The following is a 24,160-nucleotide window of genomic DNA, read 5'->3' as shown; positions in this document are numbered from 1 at the left end:
CCCATCCGTCCCCAGTGGCCAGCAGTGACCAGCGATACTGACACTCCCCCCCCCGTCCGTCCCCAGTGGCCAAACCGGATCGGACCGAGGTGCTTCCCCCGGGCAGCAGCAGCGGCGGCCCAGTGGCGCGCTACGTGGGCTGTCCCCGCTCGGACGAGTCCTGTGCGCCGGGCACCAGCAGCCCCTCCCGACTGAGTCCGTCTGTGCTCGGCTCGGCTCGCCTCAGCCCGGCGCGCTACAACAGCTACCAAAGTATCCGCTCGGACAGCAGCTCTCAGCCGAGCTCACACCCGAGCTCTCAGCAGAGCCGCCAGTCGGCCACCAGCGCCGGCACAGCCGGGACGTGCGACAGGAGGGACCTGCGGCCCGTCATGGCGCTCGGTGGGTAGACGGCGGACGACCGAGGGGGGAACTCGAGTGGTGATGTGTAGGTGTCAACAGCTGCAGGATCACCAGAGCAGTTAGTTGGCTGTGCTTTTTAGAGGTAATGTTTGTTGTTCAGCAAACACGACGTTTGTTGTGCGATATTATGCGATATGTGCCGGTCCCGTAGCTCAGTTAGTAGAGCGTTGGATTGCGCGTGGTGAGAGCACGTGTTCCCGGTTACAACAGTCCGGGTTCGAAGCGTTACCCTCCCTCCCCGTCTCTGACGCCCCCTCCCCTCCCCAGGTAAGGGTGAGTTCGGTGACGTGTACCTGGCCGGCGGCCGGTGCGGCTCCGAGCCCTCGGCCGCCGACAACTCCATGGTCATGGTGAAGGCCCTGATGGACGTCCGGGACGAGCAGGCGGTGACGGAGTTTGCGCGCGAGGCGGAGCTGTTCGGTAAACTGACCCCGCACGCGGCCGTGGCGCGCTGCGTGGCGCTGCTGCGAGAGGCCGAGCCCCACCTGCTGGTGCTGGAGTATAGCGACTGGGTGAGTGGGGAGGGGGGGGGGAGTGGAAATGCAAGTTCAGTAGGTGAATGAGAGCGCTGATTGTTGGAATAGACAAGGATGGCTTACGAGGCTCACGAGGTTTTAACTATTTTTGGGGCTTTTCGAGTCAAAGATTGGTGGCGCGTTTTATATTTGAAGCAAGGAGGTTTGAGAGTCCCATTCGTTCATGCTTACCTCACTTACCTGCTACTATATATTTTCTAACACGCATTATAGTTTTACCCCCGTGCCAGTTACAAAACTGGGCCCTCTACAAAACTGGCTAACTACAAAAATACTACCCCGAAATTAGTTAAACTAACTTGGTGAGGTTGGGCACTTGGCCCAATCTCACCAAGTTATGTAAACTTAATTTTGGGACAGTATTTTTGTGGTTACGGAGTGGGGTAGTTTGGTATTTTACCCCAAATTGAGTTTACCGCACTTGGTGAGATTGGGCCCTGCTGCAAAGAGTCCCACACAGCCCACTGACTGTGGTACTTCGCGTTACCGCAGGGCGACCTGAAGCAGTTCCTGCTGGCCACGCGGCGGGACACGACTCGCGGCCTGCCCAAGCCGCCTCCCATCAGCGCGCAGCACGCGTACGGGGTGTGCTATCAGCTGGCAGCTGGCCTGGAGCACATTCACAGCCAGCGGTTCGTGCACAGGTGAGAGAGCTGATGATGGTGTTGGGTGGGGTAGGCTGGCCAAAGGAACTGGGAAGGGCGGTGACGTCCTGGGTGAGGTAAGCTGAGTTTACCTTAACTCACTGGTACTGAAGCATGACTGAGAGGGTTACTCAAAACTGATACGCTTCTGCTAGCGATGATCGCAATTTGATGGGCCTCGCCGGGTGTCTTCTGTAATTGTTCGTCGACACATTGTGATTTTAGAGTTGTACATCGATCAGTGGGATCACGTATGTTTTACTTGCTAACCACGGATCGTGCTTTACGACCACTGCACTGGCTCGCTTTTGTTTCTCGTGTCCTGACGCCTGTTCCTCCCCCCCCCCCCCTCAGGGACGTGGCGGCCCGCAACTGTCTCATCACCAGCCGTCTGGCGGTGAAGCTAAGCTGTCCGCGGCTCTGCCGGGACGCCTACCGCGACGAGTACAGCCTGGTGCGCGGTGAGCCGGTGCCGCTGCGCTGGCTGCCGGCCGAGGCGGCGCTCGAGGACGACTTCTCCAGCCGCTCCGACTGCTGGTCGTGGGCCGTGCTCTGCTGGGAGGTGCTCTGTCAGGGCCAGCGGCCGCACGCGGCGCTCAGTGACGAGCAGCTGACGCGCCGGCTGGCGGCCGACGGCGCCCCGCCGCCCCTCCCCGTGCCGGCCGATACGCCGGCGCCGCTGGCGGCCGCCATGACGCGCTGCTGGGCCAGCTCGCCCCGGGACCGGCCCGATATGGCCGATGTGGTACGGACGCTGGCAGTGCCGGACGCCTCAGAGACAGAGTGACGCGCGCGGCGGGGGTGAGAGGGAGAGAGGTGGAGGAGGCAGGGCAGTGTGACGCTAGGAGGCTGTCACTGCGTGCTGGACACCCACAGACTCGCGGGGAGATGAGTGTTGTCATGTGAGTGAGAACTTGCTTCCCAGGCGATGCCTGAAATAGCGACATCCTCGGCGGAAGCAATGTCCAGTACGCGCAGATGAACAAGGCCAGGAAATCTCATCGGGGAGGGTATTCTTTTACGAGCTTGAGTTGCCGTGGGGAGGTGAACACTCAATAAAGTAATCTCAAGTTCACTGGCGCATAATTCTGCGCGTCCTTCCAGCATGCAGGTCTGATCTTTTAGTGAGATCAGCTGCTGGCATGTAGACTCTGCTTTGGGACTTGCTGCATGACAGACAGTCGCGCCGTGGCTTTGGGTCTTATTGCTCCATCAGTGGCGGTCGTTTCCATCTTACACTGGGTCAGCGAGCTACTAAATTATCGTGTACTGTGTACATCTGAACGTGTTAACCGAGGGTTTGGTGAGTCATTTGCGCTTCCGCGGCCGCGGTCAAGGACTGCTCCTGTAGTTTTCGCTCCAAAGGGACGACAGAGAGTAAATCTCTGGCAGATTTGTCACGCACTTCGCCGGACCGAAGCCTCATCTTCACTCACGCAGCTCGTATATACGCCGACCTGCGCGCTTAGTTCGCTGTATCTGATTCGTATTGGTATGCTCAACGAATTCGTTTTGCCGAGCGCCTGGGTGTCTGGGGTCTCCGCGGTCGGCAGCGGCCGACCGTTTGGGACGAGTCTGGAGTCTGGAGTATTCAGACGTCTGGAGTCTGGAGTACGCCGCTGCAGTCTGGAGTCGACCGTCAGGCGCCCGCCGGGTCCGACCGCCTAGTCATTTCACGCAGAGGGGCACCGGGGTGTCGCGTGTACCGTTCATTGTGTCATGTCACTTGTGTTCACTGCATAATCCTGTGTGGGTTCAGTCATCCTGAGTTTTGCGATGGCATGCACGCGTCGTCTTCACGGATTAACGCGCGAATGTGTTTTAGCGAATCATGAGTATGTTCTTTGTATTTTTAATAATAAAGGAGCTGACATACCTTTTACATTCACTGCAGCGAAAGGACTATTTCACTGTCGCGGTTCATAAGGGTCAAAGCAACAGGGATGTAGAGATCAGCCTAACCACCAAGGTAAATCAAGTGTAGTAGATGCAGTAATTCAAGTAGATGGTGTCCAAGGTAAATCAAGTGAAGCCCAAACTGGTCGGTAGAACCTGTGTTCCAGCTGCTATGTCAACCAATAAAAGGTTCCACTAGTTCGCGGGGAAGGTGCAGTTCTGCTCAGCATTAACCCGGCAGTTGCTGGGGTATTTCGCCACCCACCGTTTGCTGGGGGGGGGGGGGGCGTTAAACGCCCCCAGCCGATAACTCGAGAACCAATAGGCGCAGCGAAACGCACGAGGCGGCAAACGAAAGAGCGCGACGAGACGCTTCAGATGAGTACTTTAAAGTTGAATTTTGAGGTCACAGGTCGGGTCAAGGTCAGGTCAGACACCTGAAATCGGGCTTTCAGTAGCATGGACTTCAGGACTTCGCAATGGGCGCCTCTCGCCATAAACTCTGTCAAAACGGTGCGCAATCCATCTTATAAGGCCTACAAGAGTGTCAGCTTCATATAGGGGTCAGTCAAGCATAGGTCAGGGTCAAGGTCAGGTCAACCGGGTAGGCACATATCCCCGAAAATCAAAACTGATATTCGCAGCCTGTGACACATGTTTTATAGGTAATTTGGGGCGTAGAACACGATGGTGACATTCATTTTATCATATGTGTACGTGTTTGGCTCAAAAAGTTCAATTTAAGAAATTCATGTATCATGGTCGTGAAGTAGTCACGAAAAATTGCCAAGATTCAGTTCAACATTTTGGAAAATGCGGAACGATAATCAATAATTGAAGATATCCATTTGATTTATCATGATATTGGCAGTCTAATGGCATTTACGGCATGTCTGTATGTCTATTCTGTGATTTTATATGATTTTTTGAACATATGCCGTTTTTGGTCGAAAACTCAGAAATCATGACGTCACTAAAACCTCGATATCTCAAAAAAATTTCCGACCGATTTTTTTTAAACTTTGTCACCATAAACTTCAATCAATTCCCTACAGGTACACAAAATTTGGCGCGCCTGCGGCGCGCCGTTTTTATGCTATGGCCCGGCGAAAAAAGTGGGGGCGTTTAACGCCCCCCCCCAGCAACTCGCGGATTAATACGATATGCCTTATCAACGATGGGTAATGAACCACTCCCGGGTGGGCTTTGTGCGCCAGAAATCTGCGATGGGTTCACAAGTCAATGTCGAAGTAATCGGGAGTTATACAATACCATTTCATGAGTACCACCAAACAAATAATGATTGCAAGGCAAGCAACATGTGCTATATTCTGGGCATATCTAGTCACATAAACAGCAAACGCAAGTTACAGCAACAAAAGCACGTCGCAACCGCGCCGGCTGTCCTGACTGGTGCACTGTGACCGAACCAATACTGACTGTCCTGGTGCACTGTGGCCGAACCAACAGTCCTGAAGCAGTGACCGAACCAATACTGACTGTCCTGGTGCACTGTGACCAAACCAATACAGACTCATGACTGGTGCACTGTGACCGAATCAATACAGACTGTTTCTGCATCCTGTTATCCTCTACAGACCACTTGGCCTGTGAGCTAAGTGCCTTAGGTGACGGCGGTGGACCAAAAACCCGGCCTGGACCGGGCGCAAACAGAGACAGACATACAGCGGACACTCGCAGACACAGCCCCAGAAGGCGACCAACCGGCCCAGCCGACACCGACACCGCGCGCATGCAGGAAATCACAGGAGGGCCGCAGCACGGTGCGCCCCTGGTCTCAGCGGTACCCCCGCTCCGAGACCCGCCCAGTCATGGATCGTTTCACTGAATGAGACAGCGCAGCCCACGGCCCGCACGCAGACACGTTAGAAAACAAAGCAACGCTGAGAAAACGAATGTCCCTTTGAACTTGTACACAATACTTTAATATCGTTTGTTTTGAGCCCGACAGTCCTCAGTTAGATTTTGTTCCGGCGCCTCGGTCGTATGACGTAGCAAACGGAATTAAAACTAGCCATAACCCTGCCGAGTGCCTTCCAGAAGCCAAAACATCCCATACACAGAACAAAATAAAACCTCCGACTGACGATGGGCCTACCTACAGCACGACGCCCTTACAAAACGAGACCATAGAAAACACCTAGGAATACCGCCGCCAGTTCCGTACCGCGCCATACACCGACCGGCCTCACTCCCTGCCCATTACAACGCTCACTACCGAGAGCACGCCCCCCCCCCTCATCACCCCTTCCAGCCTGACCGGGAGTCCACCATCACGGCCCGCGCTGGGCGCACCACCAACGCAGGGAAACAAAACAACCGCACGATGCTGGCAAGCAAACCAAACGTCCGGCCCCGGGCGGGCGCCGCGCGCGCGCCGTGAGATTCGGCGGCCGTCCTCCGCCACGCAGTCGCGACACCTCGGTACACGGGTAGAGCAGGAGGGGCTACTCGGCGGCGGCGCCGTCTAGACACTCTTTCTCGTTCAGGAGATCCAGTATCAGGTCGTACACGGGCTCAAATACCTTCTTGTACCCCTGCCGGAAGGAAAAAAAACTGTGATGAAAAAACAACAACTTAGCACATTTGTGACTCATCACCAAGGAAGATGTTTCACATTAGAAACGGCGGCAGCTGTTTGTGTCTGCTCGACGTTCGTCATATGGATCTCGCATGTTGCAATGTCAAAACTTGCTCCGTTCCCGGTGCAGGCGTTCTCCGCTCCCACGGCAGGCGGACGGACGGACACATTACCTATGGTGAGGGATGGAGAGTGGAGGTAGTAGGTAGGCAGGTGGGTACCCCTGTTTCCGGGCGTCCTACCTGTGCCGGAGGTGGAGGTAGTAGGTACCCTCCCCCCCCCCCCCCTCCGGCCCCGGGCAGTTACCTGCGGCGAGAGGTGGAGGTAGTCGGTCATATCCTGGTGGCTGAGGGTACCGTCGGCGCTAACCAGCTCCGAGTAGTCAGCCAGCAGCTGCGTCCGCGCCAGGCCCGACAGACGCTCAGACAGCAGCCGGTTGGTGGCCGCGTTACGCTCCCGCAGCGCGTTCGGCTTCTCACCGCGCGGCAGAAGACCCTAGGCGAGGAGAAACGGGCGTGTTAGATCTTACTATCGCAAGGGAGTTGCCTCGACACAGTGATGGAAAAGAAAGGGGAAAGGGGACCGAAAGAAGAGGCCAAAGTGGAACACGAGTCAGACGCCGAACGACACACAAAGCAACTGTCTTACACTGATGAAAAGAGCAAATCGCCAAAGATTATTTAAAGGTAGTGTGCCAGCTTTCTTGGACCGTATGGAGTTAATGGCCCAGATAAGGAGAACCGGATTTTTAGAACTTATCCATACCTTCAAAACTCATGGAAACGTCTTAAATTCTTCAAATTTTGAGTACCCCAGTGCGAAATTCGCCCCGACGGGTTGTCGGTCGTACCCCAACCACATTTCACACCACTATGAACAATAAATGCACACACTGAAATCGCTATTACCAATATGCTCATCCAATCAAGTTTCGATAAACCCGTTCATCATCATCTCCTGCGGTTTCGAACACGCCTGTTAGGTGGCTTTCGATGCTCGTCGAGGTCGGAATTTCCAAATACGCGTGGTGCGTCGGGCCGCGCGCTCTGACTTCGGCCAAGAAAAATGCGTCAGCTGATCATTGTCATTTCTGCCACTTGCGTGTGGTGAAATGGGGTCATAACTTATAAGACGGCTTTTTCATATCAATTATTTTACATACAATCATATTTCAAACCATAAATAATGTTCGACAGCCAAATAAAAGAAACAATACCAATACGGGCTTACAGTTTAAGGCTCGACATTGTGTTGTCTACGATTAGACAGCTGATAACTCATTCCCGTACGTCGTATGGTCGTAACACTATAATGACCTTTGCTTATTGTCACAAGTGCGCCGCATTCGCGATTGTTGCCCGACGCCTGTTTGCAGGTGAGCCCACTACAGTTGTTATACATATCTAAAAACCGATAAACTTAGGCGAAAAAGGCACTATTCCAGGCCCATTTTTGATTTTTTTTTTGCGATATTAGGTAAAAACAGAAGCTTCTTATCCTAGGAAAAATAAAATGGGAAATCTTTCAAAGGTGGCACACTACCTTTAAAGTGCCCATTTGTTCAAGCTAGTTTGAAGGACATTCCTGTGTCTACACACATAATGGCGTCGATAGTTTGATGCCGCCATCGACGAACGACGTATGTACTAACCCAATCCAAGACGTTCATATTTGATCACAACCTGGATAAGCTAAGCCACAGACTTTGTATAGAGAAGTCTGTGGCTGAGCTAATATCGATGTCCGCCCAAAATTATACACATCCAGCCACTAGTTTTCCCGCTAACAGTCGCACGATACAACTCGAGGGCACAGCGGCCCGGCCTCCATGCATCCAGTTACCATGACAATGATGAAGGCCTGCGGCTGCAGCCTCCGGATGGCGGACACGTTGGCCATGATGCCGTCCGCGATCTGCTCCGGCGGGTAGCCGAAGTTGTTGGTGCCCACCAGGAGTACAACCACCTGTAGCGACAGCAAATATATCGTCAGCACCTGCAGAAACACGTCCATCACCGACACTAACACCAGCATCAAAACAAACTAGATCGACGGCCGCAGACCATGGCTCTGCCCAGTGCCCGGCCGAGCGCACGTAGATATCGGAAGCCTGTCTTAGCGAGCGCTCGGGATCCACTACCACCGTATCACCACCTGCCGCACGTGTTCCCGCCCCGTACCTTTGGGCAGAAGCTGTCCATCTCGCCGTTAGTGATGCGCCACAGCACGTGCTGCGTCTGGTCACCGCCGATACCGAAGTTGAGCGCGTGCAGCGGCGCGAAGCAGCGTCTCCACGTCTCAGAGTGCTGCAGGTGGTAGATGAGCGAGTCGCCAATAAACACCACGTCCGGCTCCCGCTCCTTGGCCTCGCTGACAAACCGACGGTGCTGTGATAGAAGGGGGGACAGGGTGGTCAGCTGGACAGTGGAGTCAGATGGGGTGGGGGAGGGGTAGGAAGGTGACAAGGTTGTCAGTCAGCTGATGAGTGGTGCCACACACTGCTCATGGGATAACAAAGCCCCTTCTTATTTTACACACAACTTCCTTTGTAAGCACAGCAGAGTAAGGACATTGAGCGCAATTACAGGGTGCATGCGAGACATCCGGACACTTTGTTTTCTCGTATTTCTGCTCTCTCTGTCCGTCATGGAGCTGCATGAATTTAAAGGTTGGGAACTTACCAACCTGACAACCGTCTGCCATTCGCCGCTGACCTTGACCCGGTCGGTCAGTAGAGGTCAGGTCACCGAACAGTTCGTCGGTGTAGCTGAGCGTCAAGAGGGTATGGCGAAAAACTACAGCACCTCGTTTCGTGGCAAGGTTGTGGGGATGGTGCATGGAGGGATGAGGCCCAAGATTGTCTGCAGGCAGCTCAGCATCAGGCGAAGTCAGCTTTACCTCTGGTTAAAGAGAGAGAAGCTGGGCCAGGGGCTCGCCAGTCAGCCCGGTCGTGGTCGCAAGTGCACGCTCCATCCGGTGGTGAAGAGAGTGATCAAGATGGCGACTGGTAAACGGCATCAATCGACCCGGAAACTTTCGAGACGCCTGACTAATGCAGGCTAAAAGGTATCCCCCACAACAGTTCACCACTACCTCCGCGAAAATATAAGGATGAGGCCGTTGAAGCAGAAAAAAATCGCCAAAGCTCACTGAAAAACAGCGTGCGGACCACCTGAAGTTCGCACGGGAGCGAAACAATTGGTCAGTGGAAGACTGGAAGTGGGTCCTGTGGTCGGACGAGTCGCCGCACGAGGTGTTCCACCCGCCAAACCGACAAAACGACCGCGTGTGGGTGGCCACGGCAGCTCAGACGTGCAGACCGTCAGACATGATGATGAAACGTAAACCGCAATAGTACTTATAGGTATCATCGTAGGGGCGGCGGAACGGGGAGGGCACCGGGGAAGCACCGTCCAGCACTCTGTGTAGGTGCATGTCTGGGGAATGATGTTCCACCGTGCGCTCTCCCAGCTGCACGTGGTGCCCCCAAAAGTGGTCATCAACGGAGAGTATTACCGGGAGAACATCCTCGCCAAGGATTGTCTGGACGCCACCCAACGAACGGCTGAGACAGGCGGCGTTCTGAAGCACTCTGGTGACGGACACAAACCGGGCCATCTTCATGCAGGACGGCGCTCCACCGCACACGGCCCAGAAAACACAGCAGTGGTGTCGCCAGCACCTGTCCGACTTCTGGGAGCGTGGCGTATGGCCCGGTAACAGCCCCGATCTCAACCCGATCGAAAACCTCTGGGCTATCTATCGTTCAGCAAGAGGTCGACAAGATGGCACCGGCTGCCAGCGCCGGCGAGCTGGCAGAGCAGCTCCAAAAGGCGTGGGGCCGCATCAAGCCCAATGCGCTGGAGAACCTGGTGGCAGGGATACCCAAACGTATGCCTGACTGTATCGCTATGTGGACGGCTACATCGGAAAATAAACAGAAAAGCATTCTTCTCTTGTTTTACAAATCAGAGGGGAAAAGTGTCCGGATGATTCTGATACACCTTGTAAGGTGCTTAAAAATAAGCTGACTAACCACTGGCGGATCCACGGCCGCCCCCCCCCCCCCCCGTAACACCCGAAATCGACAAAAAGTTCTTTTTTAAAATAAAACAAAAACTAAACAACTTTCATCAGAAAATGTTTGTTTGAAACCAGCGTAAATAATCGAAATCTAATGAGTTTTTGGAATTAAGTGACACTTGTTTGGGGTATGCCTCCCTCTCCTCCTCGGGCTCCTCCCCCCCTCCCCCCCCCATAGCATCCAAGACAGCCTTTCTGGATTTGCCAGTGTGACTAAAATATGGCTACACAATTAATAGACTTTAGACAAGGTAACTAGAAAATCTATTGGCCCTAGTCATACTCATCATATAGTTGCTTATGGCTTTGAGCATCCTTTCCCCAGAATCTACCCATGTCCTATGCATACTTGGAGTACTATACTTGACCAAACCTTAAGAGAAAACAAGCTAATCAGACAGTCAAAAAATGTATGTCAACAGTCCAAACTGGGTGCTAAGTTGAAGTCAGTTGGGGAAGCTACGAGGCAAATATAAAAAATTGATTAGTCAATAAATGGACTTTTGATGACCATATATGAGCAGAAATGCAGCCCCCGCTACTAAGGGTGAAAAACAGTATAACAAGCCGGTACATGCGGTATCGCGTCCACTTATAGGAGAGAAAAGGCTTCCATTTTTCACCCGGAATTAGAGTGATTTGATTAAATTCAGCGAATTGACTCGAAAATGGCGATAGGATAACAACTTTTCTGCAGGTTCTGGGCGTCACAATCAGCTGGCCATTCAATAAATGAATTGGTGTTTTGAAAGAAAATTGTTAAAAGATTTAATTAAATTACAACAAACAAAGATATTTAATCTTAAAATAATAACTTAACCACAATTGGAAAAACTATAAACAAAATAATAAAAATAATGACATTTTTAAACACGGTACTCTGCCGTCCAAAGGCAAAACCGCATGTCGGGTCAGGTCATGACCCGACATATGCGTTTTTGCCTTTGGACGGCAGTACTGCTTACATTTTTTTGCGCGTCTGTTTCGATCCGCCATATTTGCCAATCACTGTTTGACCTTGCGTTGTAACTCTGCGATTTAGAGCCGCCAGTTAATTATGCACCGAGTGAGTGTAGGCCTTGGGTGGTTAAAAAACATTCTTATGCCTTATTTTTTTCATTTGAATGCTAGGATGCATTGAAAAGATGGAGTTGTCTGATTTTATGACCATATATGGTCATCGCCCAGCCCACTCCAGCCGTTGATTGGCTAATCCAATTTTTGTTTGGCTCCTCGTAGTTTCCCCAACTGAAGTGCTCACTGCTCACCATACTCATCCATCTGGAATCTCCCTGAATATCTTCCGACAGGGTAGGTTCCGCAGACATTGTGCCCTACTGAAATATATAATAAAAGTTCAATTAATAGGCCAGTCACCAGCCAAAGACACAGATCTGATATTAAACACCTATCCAACTACAAAAGGGCTCTGGTATTAACTGGATAATTCGCCAGCTGACGCCGTATGGTGGCGCTAGTGGAGCAGCACCATATGACGTCAGCAGAAAACACCGTGAGCAGCTATGAAATGGGAACGAGCACCACGGAAATATCGAAAGGTGATGGACATGTACTGACTTTGGTCATTCAAGTACCACCAACACCATACAAAAACCATATAATATTATCAAGACTGATTCTGGAATCGATTTGTTCGGGTATTTAAAACACACAAAAAATGTTTGTTACCGAATTCTGAAACAGTATAAGGATATTCTTGTTCCTTACTTTTGCCTTGTGGAGTACTTTTACTTGCTTTCTAGTGCGCCCATCACTATCTTGAAATCTGGATTGCAACGCTGTAGGAAAACTTTATTTCATTTGTCATTTCTTCCACTTTTGAGCAGTGATAATTTATTTGGGTTTATACATTCAATAATGAAGACGGCTCCTAACTTTTTAGGGATCTGCAGTGGCTCTGAGAGTAAAATCAGATATTTTCTAGAAACTTGAGGCCACTATTTTCTTATATGCTAGATAATATACAAATATTGACATGTAAAGAATGATACGGGTGTATAATTCTGCATAAATATCAATTCAAAGTATTTAAATTTTTCAAGAACCTTTTTAATTCTTCCATAATGACTTCTTTCAATACAAGCTAGAAGCAATTTCAATCAATAAAGCAGCACAAGGCAGTACATTGAGCTACAATGATCCATAACCAATCGGCACCTGCAATTTGATTGATCTTCGAGATGTACCCTGCCTGTTTCCTGACTTTCCCTTTTCGTTGTACTGGGTGAAGTGAATATTCTGTGAATATTCTTCTGACAGTCAGTTTTTAATCCTACATTATGTTGTCAATCAGATTTAATTGGTTCAAAAACCGTCGTAGTCCGTCTCATTCGCAGTCTACATCTCCACATGCGCACCCATACATGCTCAAAATTTTCACTACGTATGTACTATGTACCCTGCAGCGTATCCTGATGAAAAATGTTTTGTTGAAATCAGAGACACTTCCCAAGGTAGGCCATAGTACATGGCCATATATTTAAGTCAAAACAGATAAACAGATAAACACAATTCCAATCATCAAGTCAACCAGCATCGACAATCTGCACATAAGTTCTAAACCTATTGTAAGACTACTTTGTATTCAAACTTTGTATTGCAGAAGGGTGGAAGCTGCATGGAATTATGCGACAATTTCAGCGTGCATCCACGCTCGAAAGAGCAGGGTTAATTGTAACAATGTCAATACCATAATAACGTAATTGTAGGTGTTGTGATTCGGTTGTCTCTTGTCTGTGCTGGCCATTGCGCGGGCGGTCCAGCGGCGGAACTCGGCTTCGCCGCCGTGGCGCGCTGGCAGTTGCTTCTTCTTCTTCTTCTGCATCCCATTGCCAACCCGCTCAGGGGGGCGGCGGCGCAGGCGGGTCGAGCGGCGGCTCGGTCCGCCCAACATCCTCGATGAAGGTGACGACCTTCGTCGCCGGGCCGCCGAGGACGTCGACCAGGCGAGGGTCGACACCCCAGCGGCGGCGGCGGGCCGCCTCATAGGCCGGACAATCGGTCAGTAGGTGCGCCGCGCGGTCGGGCTCCCCGCACGCGGGGCATTCGTCGTCGGCTTCCGGGCCAATCTTGTGGAGCGTGTCACGGGTCAGCGGTGATGTGCCGGTCCTCAGCTGGGACAGCGTCACCGACCCCAGCGCGCCAGGGAGTCGTGGCCAGGCGTGGGGTCCGGGTGCGGGTGGGCAGCGGTTGCCCTCTGTCGCGACAGCTCCCGGACATGGCGCGTGACGGCGGCCCGCGCACTCGACAGGTCGATCGGTGCGCTGTCTTGGTCGCCCGCCGTGGCCTCGCCAGCCAGGAGGTCGGCGGTTTCGTTGCCGTCCAGCCCGGCATGGCCTGGCACCCACTGGAGCACCGTCTCGGTGCCGTTCTCGGTGAGGGTGCTCAGCACTCAGCAGCCTCCACACCTCGGCGGCCAGGGCCATGGTCTGGTTAGCTGGGCCGCGGCCAAGTAGTTGGAGCCCAGACCTTGAGTCGGTGAGGAGGCGGACCGACTTGGTCGATGCCAACTCCCCGTCCTCCAGGCCGGCCACAGCCGCGAACGCCTCGCGCATGGCGGTCAGTTCTGCTCTTAGGCTGGAGCAGACCGCCCCTGCAGGAGCGCGCACGGTCTCTTCTCTGTTGAGGTGGTGGAACTGGATCAGCGCCTGCGCCGCCCTGTTCCGTCCGCCGCGAGCCGAGCCGTCCGACCAGATAGTGACGTCCGGGTGCGGGAGCTCTGCAATGGCTCGCAGGGCAGCTTCCCTGCGGACTGCAGGCGGGTCCGACCGGCGGGTGGCCACGGGCAGGTCCACCCTGAAGGTGATGCCGCTGCGGTGGCCCAGCCATGGCGGGTCGCAGCTGTAGAACGCCGAACCTGTAACACAATAGAATTGCAATTGTAACAAAGACCTGCATGGTCAGCACACATCTGTCATCTGCAGTGACTGTCATCCCAAGTTGGTATGAATTGGCACAAAGTTGGGTCATGGTAGCACTAGCAGACGTAGCACAAGCTGTTGTGATATGCCATACCGTAGGACTAGGTCGTAGGTTGTAAATTTTAGGTTTAAGGCTGTAGGTTGTAGGTCAGGTTAGGTAAGGTTTGGTTAGAAAGACCCATTCTCGTGCATCGGGCAGCTTGTGCTACATCTACCTTACCAATACCCAATTTGGATTCCCAAAATTGATGGCAAACAGGCTTTTTGTATAACAAGTGTGGTTAATTGTTCTAATCCCCGCTGCAATGTGAGGGTAACTGCTTTTCTACAATCACAAAATTTGAATTCATATAGGTAGGTGTTTACATGTTCAGAAAATGATACAAAATATGACACGATTATAGCTGCAACTGGATAATGGATACCAACCTCAACTAAAAGTTTCTGCAGCCTTATAACCTAACAAATGACTAAATTGCCAAAATAAATCCCTTAGTACAATAGCTTGACTCTAAAAAATAACAGAAATTTTGCATGCAGACCCTCTGAAATGGAGGGTTTATGAAAAGTAACAAAAATAAACATTCACCAATATCAATATGTTGTTATAAATTTCATATGTAGCATAAGCGCCAATACTGCCTTCATTTACAATGTTGCTACTGTTTTCCACTCACAAACGCTGCCCTCCGTGGACAGCAGCAGCAGCAGTGAAACGTCACCCGTGGTGTGACATCATCACCCATGACGTAATGGAAATCCAGTTGTTACCAAGGCCCCTACAAAATAAACCGCGCCCACCGCAATAACGCGTCTTCAGGAGGATGCCAGTAAATAAAAATAAATCATCGTAATATGTCTGTGACGTCATTAAAACAAACTTTCTTTATATCACTAGCAGTTTATTGATGCACAATTTATGACGGTGTATGCATTAAATGGACAGTTTTTTGTTTAAAAGAGCCCGACTGAATACATTTTGCTCTTTTGTTGTCTTATTTCAAAAAGAATATTTTCAATGAAAGAGGTTTTTCTCTTGACTTATGACGTCACATGTACCACATGATGATCAATATAGAACACAAGCGATATACTCCATCTGGCGCACTTGATTCAATAGTAGAGTGCTGAACAAGGCAGCTATATTCTAAATGGTGAAAAATAATGTTTTGCGAATAAGGATGTGACCAAGGTGCAAGCGAAGGTGTCAGCAAATGAGTTACTGATTGATAACTAAAAGAGTGAAAAGGATGAAAACTTAACATTTCAAAAATTAGTCGAAACTTTTTGCACAAATCACTGTACAGACGGGACCTGCGGTTCCGGGCACATACCCCGGGTACGTAGCAGAGGCGGATCCAGCCCAGTTTTTTTTTTGGGGGGGGGGGCAAACCTTAACAATTTATCGATTCTTTCCATGCCTCGTCCATAGGCGTAATGTTAAAATTATGCCGTTTGGGAGGGGCAAATGCCCATTTTGCCCCCCCCCCCCATGGATCTGCCACTGGTACGTAGTGGACGACGGACGTATATCCCTCCTCAAAATGATTAAATTTAAATGTTTTGACTGCATCGGAGTCCGGACTCCGGAGATGAAAAATCAGACGGTTTTAACCCTCGCCGGCACAGGCCATTTTGAGTCCTTCGACGGCACAAGGGGGGGGGGGGGTTGGTACGACCCCCCCTCGCGTTTGGCCCCTGATCGAGCTAGAGCTTCGCGGAAAAAACGAGCGTGCTGCCCGTCACGAGAGGAAGCCGATGATACCCAATTTTAAGGCCCTAGGTCATCGGGTGACCTTCCAGGTCAGGTCAATGACCCGAAAACCGGGAAAATCGGGACCTGTTAGAAAGTCGTAAAGTGTGGCTGCTATGTGGTTTTCCGGGGTGCTGATCACGAATATCGTGTTAGTTTTGATCAGAGATGATGTCTTTAAGCATTTAGACCAGGTCAGGTCAGGTCAGGTCAACCGGTAGGGGTTGTGACGGGTATTCGTAATACGTTTCAACCGCCTCGGACAGTTTCGTAACATGTTACGAAGGCGCCAAAACTACTTCGTAAATATTCAAATGGTTGCTAAATTCGAATTCAGCTCCAAAAACTAGCCTAGAAACATGTAAAACTCGAAAAAGTGAACCGAGGTCACCCGAGGTCACCAAAGGTCAATGACCTGACCTGACCTTCAGGTGACCTTGACACCCACCCTAATGCATGGGAGCAACATCAAATCACATGTTTGAACGTTTGAAACCACGAAAAGCTTGCAAACGCGCGGCTAATGCGAGCCGACATGCGCCGAACCGCGATTTCGGCCAAACATGGTCACAGAAAAGAGGTCACAGGTCAAAGGTCATTGGGGTCAGGGTCATGAAATTTTCAGGGTAGGTGTAAAATTGATCAATGCGAGGGTACTGAAAGTTTCGTCGCGATCGGCCGCTTTTTACGTGAGTTATTCGCGAAAAACCTTAGGGGGGGGGTTGTATCAACCCCCCTCCCCTGTGCCGGTGAGGGTTAACTTTTAACCATGGACATAGACATCGAAGTACTGCAAAGTTGTACACACTGAGGCGCAAGAGTAAAAAGATCAGCTTTGCAGTCCCATTGTGATATGCCTACTAAGCAGAGCATTCATCGCGTAAGTCGCGCACTGCAGCCGCCACCCGCAGCCCACAGGGCACGTGTTATCGTCCGTCTGGTTCAGAGGCCGAGCCCGAGCCCGACAGTGTCGATAACGAACGTGACGCTGAAATCTTAATAGGCTCGCTCATATAGACCCCTGTATGTAGGCATGTAGAGCCTAGAGGTCTATGGCTCGCTGTTAGGTGCTTCACTTGGTGGGTCCAGCCTTGCACATCGTCAATTGCTGACGGGGAGGATTGTGAAAGGCATGTCGCAAAAGACACTACCGACTGATAAGGCGTAGGCTGCCATTGGTAGGTACACGGGAGACATTGTAGGTTATGGTACGCAAATGGGCAAAACACGCAAAAACTTAAGACGCATCCTTTCTCTTATAGGTACCTGTAGGTAGGGCGTAGGCATATACCTACAAATATAGGTATATATAAAAATATGGCATTTATTGTCATCCTGCTCATTGCTCAAGGATAACTCAAGAAAATGAAGCCATTGCCACTTGCCAGGCAGTGCTTTTTATCGCAGTTGTGTGTAGGCCGCTTAGTTAGATAGAATAAAGGCTTGATAAGCGCTTGAGTCGTCCAAGGGAGCTTATTCTCAGTTTCAGCTCGCCACCCATCTGCATCAGTCACTGCACCACGCAGTGTGCATATTTCGTGTGTAGTACAGGCGTCACGGGGGCAGCGAGGGGCCGGGGCAGGGAGCAGCTCTGTTTGCCGTCCGTCGCTATCGGAGCGATAACGCCTGAGTCACAATCAGGGTCCACCTGAGCGGCCGGGCCGTGCTCAGGCCCCGCCGTCGCCGTACCCGCCGTGCTCAGCCGTGGCGCGACGTGTCGTAATTCATCGCAGAGCTGGAGAACACAGAGACGTGCCCAGAAGGTTCTGAGGGCGGCGCTGAGAAGTGTGACAAGGAGTGAGGAGTGTGCCGAGGAGTGAGGGTCGTGTAGGGGAGAGAAGAGGGTGAATAGAGTGAGGTCTTCGCGAGGGAAGGGAAAGAGGTGAGAACTGAGAGGTGTGAGAGTTTGGCCGAGAGGAGCAATGGAAGTCTCTATGAATTCCAGACAGAGGACTCTTTTGTTTGTCATTAGAGTGCAATGTCAACTGCGAATTGTATCACCAATATCAATCATCATATCGTTTAAAAATAATTCAATAGCCACACCCAGAGCTGCTTCGTTGTATCATTGGCAGTGTGACCGTTTATCTAATCTTCCACCGACAGCTGCCGTAAGCTGTAGATACCGACCATTGCATTGAGTGAGCCAGTTGTACCGTTTCTGATGTTATTTCCTTTTACCGGCATCGACAGCCGTACCATTTATAACCACTGACTGACAATCGCACTAAACGGTTATTGGCTGCTGAAAATCGCGTAATTGATCTCTTATCCACCAGTCACCACTTGATAACAGAGCTGCGCCATTTATCAGCCACTGACAGCCGCCTTTTAGCGACAACTGAGTGTCACCGTTCTACTGGTCTCTGACGGTGTAAACTGTTACCGTTTACCGGCTACTGGCAATGTTACCGTTTACCGGCCACTGACTGGGCGGCCGTCCCCCCCCCCCCCCTCCAGACCAGCAATGGCCGCCCGGTGGCTGGTCGCGGCCGCGCTCTGCCTGGCGCTGGCACTGCCGACCGGCGCCTTCTGGTCGACCGTCTGTGGTGGCTGCACGTGCTCCACTGACACACCAGTGATGACCATCGACTGCTCGGACCACGACTTCACCTCTGCCTACACGTCGAGTGACACGTGGCCCACCAACCAGACTGACATCCACCTGATCTACGACAAAAACTCGCTGACAGAGGTGGCCAAGGTGCCGGCCCAAAACATCACAGAGCTCTCCTTCCAGCACAACGACATTGCCAGCATCGCGGACGGCGCGTTCGTGGCGCTGCCGCGGCTCAAACGGCTGGACCTCAGTCACAATAAACTGGTGCGAGACTCGCTGACGGAGAAGACGTTCCGCGGACAGTTCAGCGCCGACGACTACCAGCCGTCGCCGATCCAGCAGCTCGACCTCAGCTACAATAACGTAAGTATTCGTACATCTATGTATGTACACTTTACAGTGCGTAATGATGTACTTCAATTGCAATGAAAAATGTATATTGAGTGTGAAACATAAGTACCTCGCCTCCTTGTATAATTGCACGTCACGCTTATTTCGATATCGAGACAACATAGGTACCTAAATGTTGCTACAACGGTGGCGTGCAGCGGTGAACTAGCAGTTGACAAAAACGCGTCATGCTCCAGCTGGCAGCCATTGATGAGTGAGAGGTTGAACACTCAGAGCAGCCAGCTATCTTGCTGGGCAATTTGTATAACTGCAATATTCGATCGGTTTATCAGGCTTTTTTAGCGCAGCATGAGTGGGGAATGCCTTGCAGTTAGACTGTCCCGCATCACATCAATGCTTTGCGGGTCAGTCTATGCACCAGGCATTCTATGCATTTATATAGCTGCGCTTCGGGGCAGAGAGTTCAATTAGTAGCTCATCACGCCAACAGGCCACAGATGAAGCTGTAAAAACAGGGCATGGAAAGGAACGACTATCCGTTCATGCGGTTTTATATGTACGCACCATATCATCAACATTGAATACTCTGTCCTTCACTTTTTGTAAATCTTGGCACCGGACACTGATCCATTCCCGAGACCATGCCCGGGTGTGTCCACAGATTCACTCCATCTACGAGGAGGTGCTGTCGCACTTCTCCAGTCTGCTGGAGCTGGACCTGTCGTACAACTCGCTGTCTCTGCTGGACCACCACACCCAGATGGCCATTACCTCGCTGCCGCGGCTGCGCACCCTGCAGCTGGCCGGCACCGGGCTCAAGGAGATGCCACACGGCCTGCTGCACTCGCTCATCACACTGCGACACCTGAACCTGGCTGACAACCAGCTGACGGAGGTGCCGCCCGAGCTGCACAACAGGTCAGGCGGCTAGGTGACACACACACAGGTCAGACGGCTGGGGATAGGTGACACAGGTCAGGTCAGGTGACTGGGGATGGGTGATGGGTCACGGGGCTAGGTCAGACGGCTGGGGATAGGTGACAAAGGTCAGGTCAGGTGACTGGGGATGGGTCACGGGGTCAGGTCAGCAGTCAGCTGACCGGATTAGAGGTGCTAGGTCAGACGGCGGACACCGGGATAAATGGTCAGGTGATGGGCAGCTGATGCCTGATGCCGGATCAGATCATCAGGGACCTCAGCTCAGCCGGCGACTGCTCACGAAGGCGGGTCAGAAAGGTTATGGTCTCGTGACATTTAGATGAACATTAAGCTGATGTAAAGCTATGTAATCGTACTCGTACTTGTTAACAGTTTCCAACCATGTTAATAAGTGATATGATCCATTGCAGCCACGCCATCGAGACCCTGACACTGAACAAAAACCCGATCAAAGACATCAACGAAGATTCGTTCCGCGGCATGGTCAATCTGCGAGTTCTCAACATTGCCTATATGCCGAACCTCGGTGAGACTTATAGGCCTTTTGTGTGTAATGTCTTACGGGCTTAACTACCGGAGCACATGAGATGTGCTCGTAAAAAATGTGTATTTTATTGGCGATCAACACTACAGCCCTATGTATAGCCGTAAAGCCGTACATAATATATGTATTGGTAATAGAAAATTGTGAGACAAGGCACGACTCACAAAGAATGTTATATGGCTACCACGAATAACTTCTAATCACATGTGAGACCTTCGCTTGTAAGTAACAGGTACAATGCAACGTTGAAACGGTTTGATTGATCATTTTAGGCAGTTTTATTTCGTACGTCTTTTTTCAAACTTGGACGTAACAGTATGATGGGTATGTCGCATTTGCGCACGACATCCGTCACCCCTTCGCTCTCGTGCTGACAGAATACATCAGCGACAACTCGTTCTCCACGCTGGTCGCTCTAAGGGTCCTCCGTTGTCGGAACAACGAGAGGCTGTGGAGCGTCAGCCCGCACATCTTTGACGGCATGGACACCTCGCCTGGCATCTTCCCCCTGCAGGAGGTACGTCATAAATCACAGACGCAACGGACACAATCATAGGTACATGCACGTGCATGGTAGACGTATCGATTTGTAGACGTACTGTTCGCGTGCAGTGTGCAAATCGCTCCGTATACCATGCATTGGTTGCGTCTATTATTCATAACTCATCCTGTCAATAGCAAACACTGTTTCTCTTTTAGTCATCAAGGAAACATTTTGTTGACAAAATAGAATGAAATTTCCAATTACGCGTCTGATCTGTTGTGTTTGTTTTCCTTCATTATCGTATTTCGTTCACAAATTTGTACTCGCACTACCTGCCGTCGTTTGTCCATCTGGAGATTTGACGCTCCCCACCTAATTACCCCTCTCACTCCGTCTCCGCTCGCCGTTTCTCCGCAGCTGTTTCTGAGCGGCAACAACCTGACGACGCTGGCGGCCGAGACGGTGCCCTTCTGGGACCAGCTGCTGCAAGTGCAGCTGCACGATAACCCGTGGCGCTGCGACTGCCGCCTCCAATGGATGGTCGACCTGCTGCCCAAGCTGGTGGAAAAGGGCCAAACCGAGGCCGAGCGGGTCACGTGAGTTGGGAGCAGTGCTCACTGAGTATCTCAGAGAAACTACCACGGCTGATATCCATCTCTGTCTCAGTCTCTCCATGATGGAACTCGTTTTTGGGACTTTCTTTCTCCCTCTTTATGGTCAAACTAAGAGCCACTGCGGGCTTCAATGATCGTTCCCTTATCAACATCCCTTGACCGTTCCTGTGACCGTCCATGTGACTGTCCATGTGACCGTCCACGTGACCGTCCATGCAAACCGCCTCTGTGACCTTCTGACCCACTGTGACCTCTTGACTTCAGGTGCCGCCTGCCGGAGAACCTGGCCGGCGTGCCTGTTCTGGGTGCCGCCAAATCCAGCGAGGGACCTCTGCCGTGCACCCCGGAGCTCCACCACACCTACATCCACAACGGGAGCAGCACCACCCTGGCGGCTGCCCTCACCATCGGAGGGGTGGTGATCTTTGCGGCCACGTGCGTGGTCCTAGTCCTCTTCTGGAGGCGCAACAAGATCCGACAGGCCTACAGGTGCGTGGAGAGAGAGAGAGAGGGTGAGAGAGAGAGAGAGAGAGGGAGAGAGAGAGAGAGGGAGAGAGATAGAAAACGGAAGAGTGGCGCAGAGAGATGGACAGATATTGAGGATGGCAAGGGAAGGGAGGGAAAAGGGTGACGGCGAGGGATTATGCTTTATGGTGCGTGCTGGCTTCAACTGAAAGTGCACTCTGCACAGCGCAGGTTGCTAGGTACGAGTATATCGTAGCGTTGAGTGGGCAGATATGACGCATACGTACCGATACACGTCGATAACTCTGCGACGTAAAGCTGGCGGCGTCACACATGCATTGAACTCGCGTCTGATGGTTACATTTGTGTTTCATGCTTCGTCCCTTTTCCAATCAACAAACCTCCTCTAAGCCACACAAATCACGTACCCGATATACAAATCACATACTCTGCATAACTCTCTGACCGGCTCGCCCGTGCAGCAACAAGCTGTACGTGACCTCTCAGCTGGGAGCGGTGCTCATCCTGCTCGTATGCGTGTTCTTCTTCTGGTTCGTGGTGGCAGCGGCCCACTCGGGCGCCGTGCCGCCCGCGGACCGGCTGCTGCTGCGCATGGTCGGCAGCTTCGTGCTGTTTCTGCTCATCACCACGGGCGCCACCGTGTTCGTCATCCGGCGAGAGACGACGGCGGCCAGATGCCGGTGAGGGAGGCCGGGGGAGGTCACCGGGCGGGTCACCGGCGCCAGCGACACTGTACTTTATGTACGGGAGTGGTGGGCAGGTAGCAGAAAAAGGAATGATTGAAAATGTACAATAGAAAGCGCGGGATTGACGCGATGTGTTTTAATCTCTCGTGATCAGTTCAAATGTACTTTATATGAATATTTCTTCTTCCATTTTCTTCGGGGCTTGTTGTCACCGATTTTGTGTCAGGCACTTCAACCGAAATGTTTGAGGAGTTATTTTGATGCAGGTGTACTTCTTCTAACTCTTTTCTTACTTCTTTCTTCTTGCAGTCGTGCAGCAAAATGCACGGTGCGCTGCAACACTCCGCTTATGTTTTACGATATTGTGCCATGATGCAGTGCCATCATAAGAAAATTATATACTTCTTTTTGTTTTATTTTGCTGGCGCCATCTCGAGTGACAACGAGCCCCGGTCTCCCCACCTGTATCTGTTCGTCCGTCTGTCCGTCTGTCCGTCTGTCCGTCTGTCCGTCTGTCCGTCTGTCCGTCCGTCCGTCTGTCCGTCGGATGGTCTGTCCATCTGTTCGTTTGTTCGCCCGTCCGTTCGCCCTTCCGTGTACGTCAGTTTATATTTGCAATGCTTAGAGCTCCCGACTCGTACCGCATCCTTCTATCCGGGTGAAATGACACGGTGGCTGGTTTCAGGGCGAAGCAGCAGATTCGCTACCGTCGCGCCGCCATGGAGGAGGAGGCTGGGATGGAGGACACGGCCCAGGTCGTCTCCACGTAATCAGAGCCAACGGTCACAGAGAAGGGCAGGGTATGAGGTTCGGGGAACAATTCCCTCCACCGAGTCGACGTGCTGCGAGATAAAGTCACTGTCGTCTTAAAGTGCCAACATGAACTCTGGAATCGCGAGGCTGGCTAGCCAGGGCTAGATTGTCTTTACAGAAGCCAGTCGTGCCTTTCAAACAGATGGCGTCAGAGCCTGGTGAAGATGCTTGCTTTGTGACGCTGTGATGTACATTGTGAACGTTATGTAGAAGTGGGCGACAAGCGGAGAGATTTGCTAGTCATAAGCGGGTGCGTGCTTCCGTGGTTTATAGCTTGCGCTTTTACCAAAGGAATCAACTCAATCGAGAATAAAGCGAAAAGTGATTCCAAGGAAGGGGATGATAAGACTTTTCTGAACTCTGATTGATATCATCGTTCGCTGGATTATCGTGACTACGCATTGACAATGGTACCCGTATGCTTACCTACTCTTTGACATTTTTACTCAAGTGATCGGAAATAAAGAAATGTGAATATGTGTTAATTCAAAGTGATGTGATTTTGGGTTGTCTGCTTTGCGATTTATTTGCACTCACCACCGATTAATTGTAGGTAGGTATTTATGGTTGTTTTGATGACTGTGTTCCTTTTCTCCGTTTTCAATGCCCCGACATATAGGTTATGAAGTTAGACGCAGTGTAACTTGAAATACAAAGGTAAAGCTAACTAACCTACATCCAAATAAACACGATGTTCTTATTTTCTATAAAACGCTATGCCACTTTACTTCTTGGAAAAATTCTGTTCATGTAATATTGCCTTTTGCAGAAAGTCTAGCCGTTTATCTTCCGACCGAATCAGCGAAGTAATTGACTAAGCACACGC

General features: G+C 51.3%; 3 protein-coding genes across 5 annotated transcripts in view; 2 read left to right on the top strand and 1 right to left on the bottom strand.

Moving 5' to 3' along the window:
• Positions 1-3,462, top strand: part of LOC122384322 (inactive tyrosine-protein kinase 7-like) — a 65,074-nt gene extending 61,612 nt beyond the window's left edge. Inside the window, exons 14-17 of the mRNA XM_043371626.1 lie at positions 67-381; positions 670-914; positions 1,431-1,582; positions 1,937-3,462. Coding sequence (XP_043227561.1) covers positions 67-381; positions 670-914; positions 1,431-1,582; positions 1,937-2,369 — 1,145 coding nt within the window. The 3' untranslated portion in view covers positions 2,370-3,462. The remainder of the gene's footprint in view (positions 1-66; positions 382-669; positions 915-1,430; positions 1,583-1,936) is intronic.
• Positions 3,463-4,781: 1,319 nt separating this feature from the next.
• LOC122384321 (platelet-activating factor acetylhydrolase IB subunit alpha2-like) lies at positions 4,782-14,901 on the bottom strand. The gene is made up of 6 exons (XM_043371625.1): positions 14,884-14,901; positions 11,432-11,579; positions 8,261-8,467; positions 7,923-8,045; positions 6,387-6,575; positions 4,782-6,036 (listed from the first exon to the last, which is right to left on the bottom strand). The coding sequence occupies exons 2-6, from the start codon at positions 11,489-11,491 to the stop codon at positions 5,947-5,949; spliced, it is 669 nt and encodes a 222-aa protein (XP_043227560.1). The 5' UTR covers positions 11,492-11,579; positions 14,884-14,901; the 3' UTR covers positions 4,782-5,946.
• Positions 14,902-17,338: 2,437 nt separating this feature from the next.
• Positions 17,339-23,825, top strand: LOC122384320 (leucine-rich repeat neuronal protein 2-like). Of its 3 annotated transcripts, none has more exons than XM_043371623.1 (9): positions 17,339-17,739; positions 18,318-18,780; positions 19,430-19,686; positions 20,118-20,233; positions 20,629-20,768; positions 21,153-21,331; positions 21,614-21,838; positions 22,297-22,515; positions 23,207-23,825. In XM_043371623.1, exons 2-9 carry the CDS (start codon positions 18,325-18,327, stop codon positions 23,289-23,291), a joined length of 1,677 nt encoding a protein of 558 aa, XP_043227558.1. In that variant the 5' UTR covers positions 17,339-17,739; positions 18,318-18,324; the 3' UTR covers positions 23,292-23,825. The 3 variants fall into 3 exon arrangements, with proteins under 3 accessions (XP_043227558.1, XP_043227559.1, XP_043227557.1); XM_043371622.1 differs by having other exon boundaries at positions 17,530-18,009; XM_043371624.1 differs by lacking the exon at positions 22,297-22,515 and having other exon boundaries at positions 17,496-17,739.
• The last annotated feature ends 335 nt before the right edge of the window (positions 23,826-24,160 follow it).

This window comes from Amphibalanus amphitrite, unplaced genomic scaffold, assembly GCF_019059575.1.
Source record: "Amphibalanus amphitrite isolate SeventyFive unplaced genomic scaffold, NRLGWU_Aamphi_draft 000186F_arrow, whole genome shotgun sequence".
NCBI lineage: Eukaryota > Metazoa > Arthropoda > Thecostraca > Balanomorpha > Balanidae > Amphibalanus > Amphibalanus amphitrite.
This window is presented reverse-complemented; position numbering and strand designations above follow the sequence as displayed.

What these genes read in the sequence shown, in the direction of transcription:
- LOC122384321 (XM_043371625.1), bottom strand. Translation starts at nt 11,491, where the DNA reads ATGTCTGCGGAACCTACCCTGTCGGAAGATATTCAGGGAGATTCCAGA. An exon ending in ATTCCAGATGGATGAGTATG is followed by an intron (nt 8,468 to 11,431) that starts GTGAGCAGTGAG and finishes CTTCTATCACAG; the next exon opens with CACCGTCGGTTTGTCAGCGA. An exon ending in ACCTCCACCTCTCGCCGCAG is followed by an intron (nt 6,037 to 6,386) that starts GTAACTGCCCGG and finishes TCCTTCCGGCAG; the next exon opens with GGGTACAAGAAGGTATTTGA.
- LOC122384320 (XM_043371623.1), top strand. Translation starts at nt 18,325, where the DNA reads ATGGCCGCCCGGTGGCTGGTCGCGGCCGCGCTCTGCCTGGCGCTGGCA. An exon ending in TCGACCTCAGCTACAATAAC is followed by an intron (nt 18,781 to 19,429) that starts GTAAGTATTCGT and finishes GTGTGTCCACAG; the next exon opens with ATTCACTCCATCTACGAGGA. An exon ending in GCATCTTCCCCCTGCAGGAG is followed by an intron (nt 20,769 to 21,152) that starts GTACGTCATAAA and finishes GTTTCTCCGCAG; the next exon opens with CTGTTTCTGAGCGGCAACAA.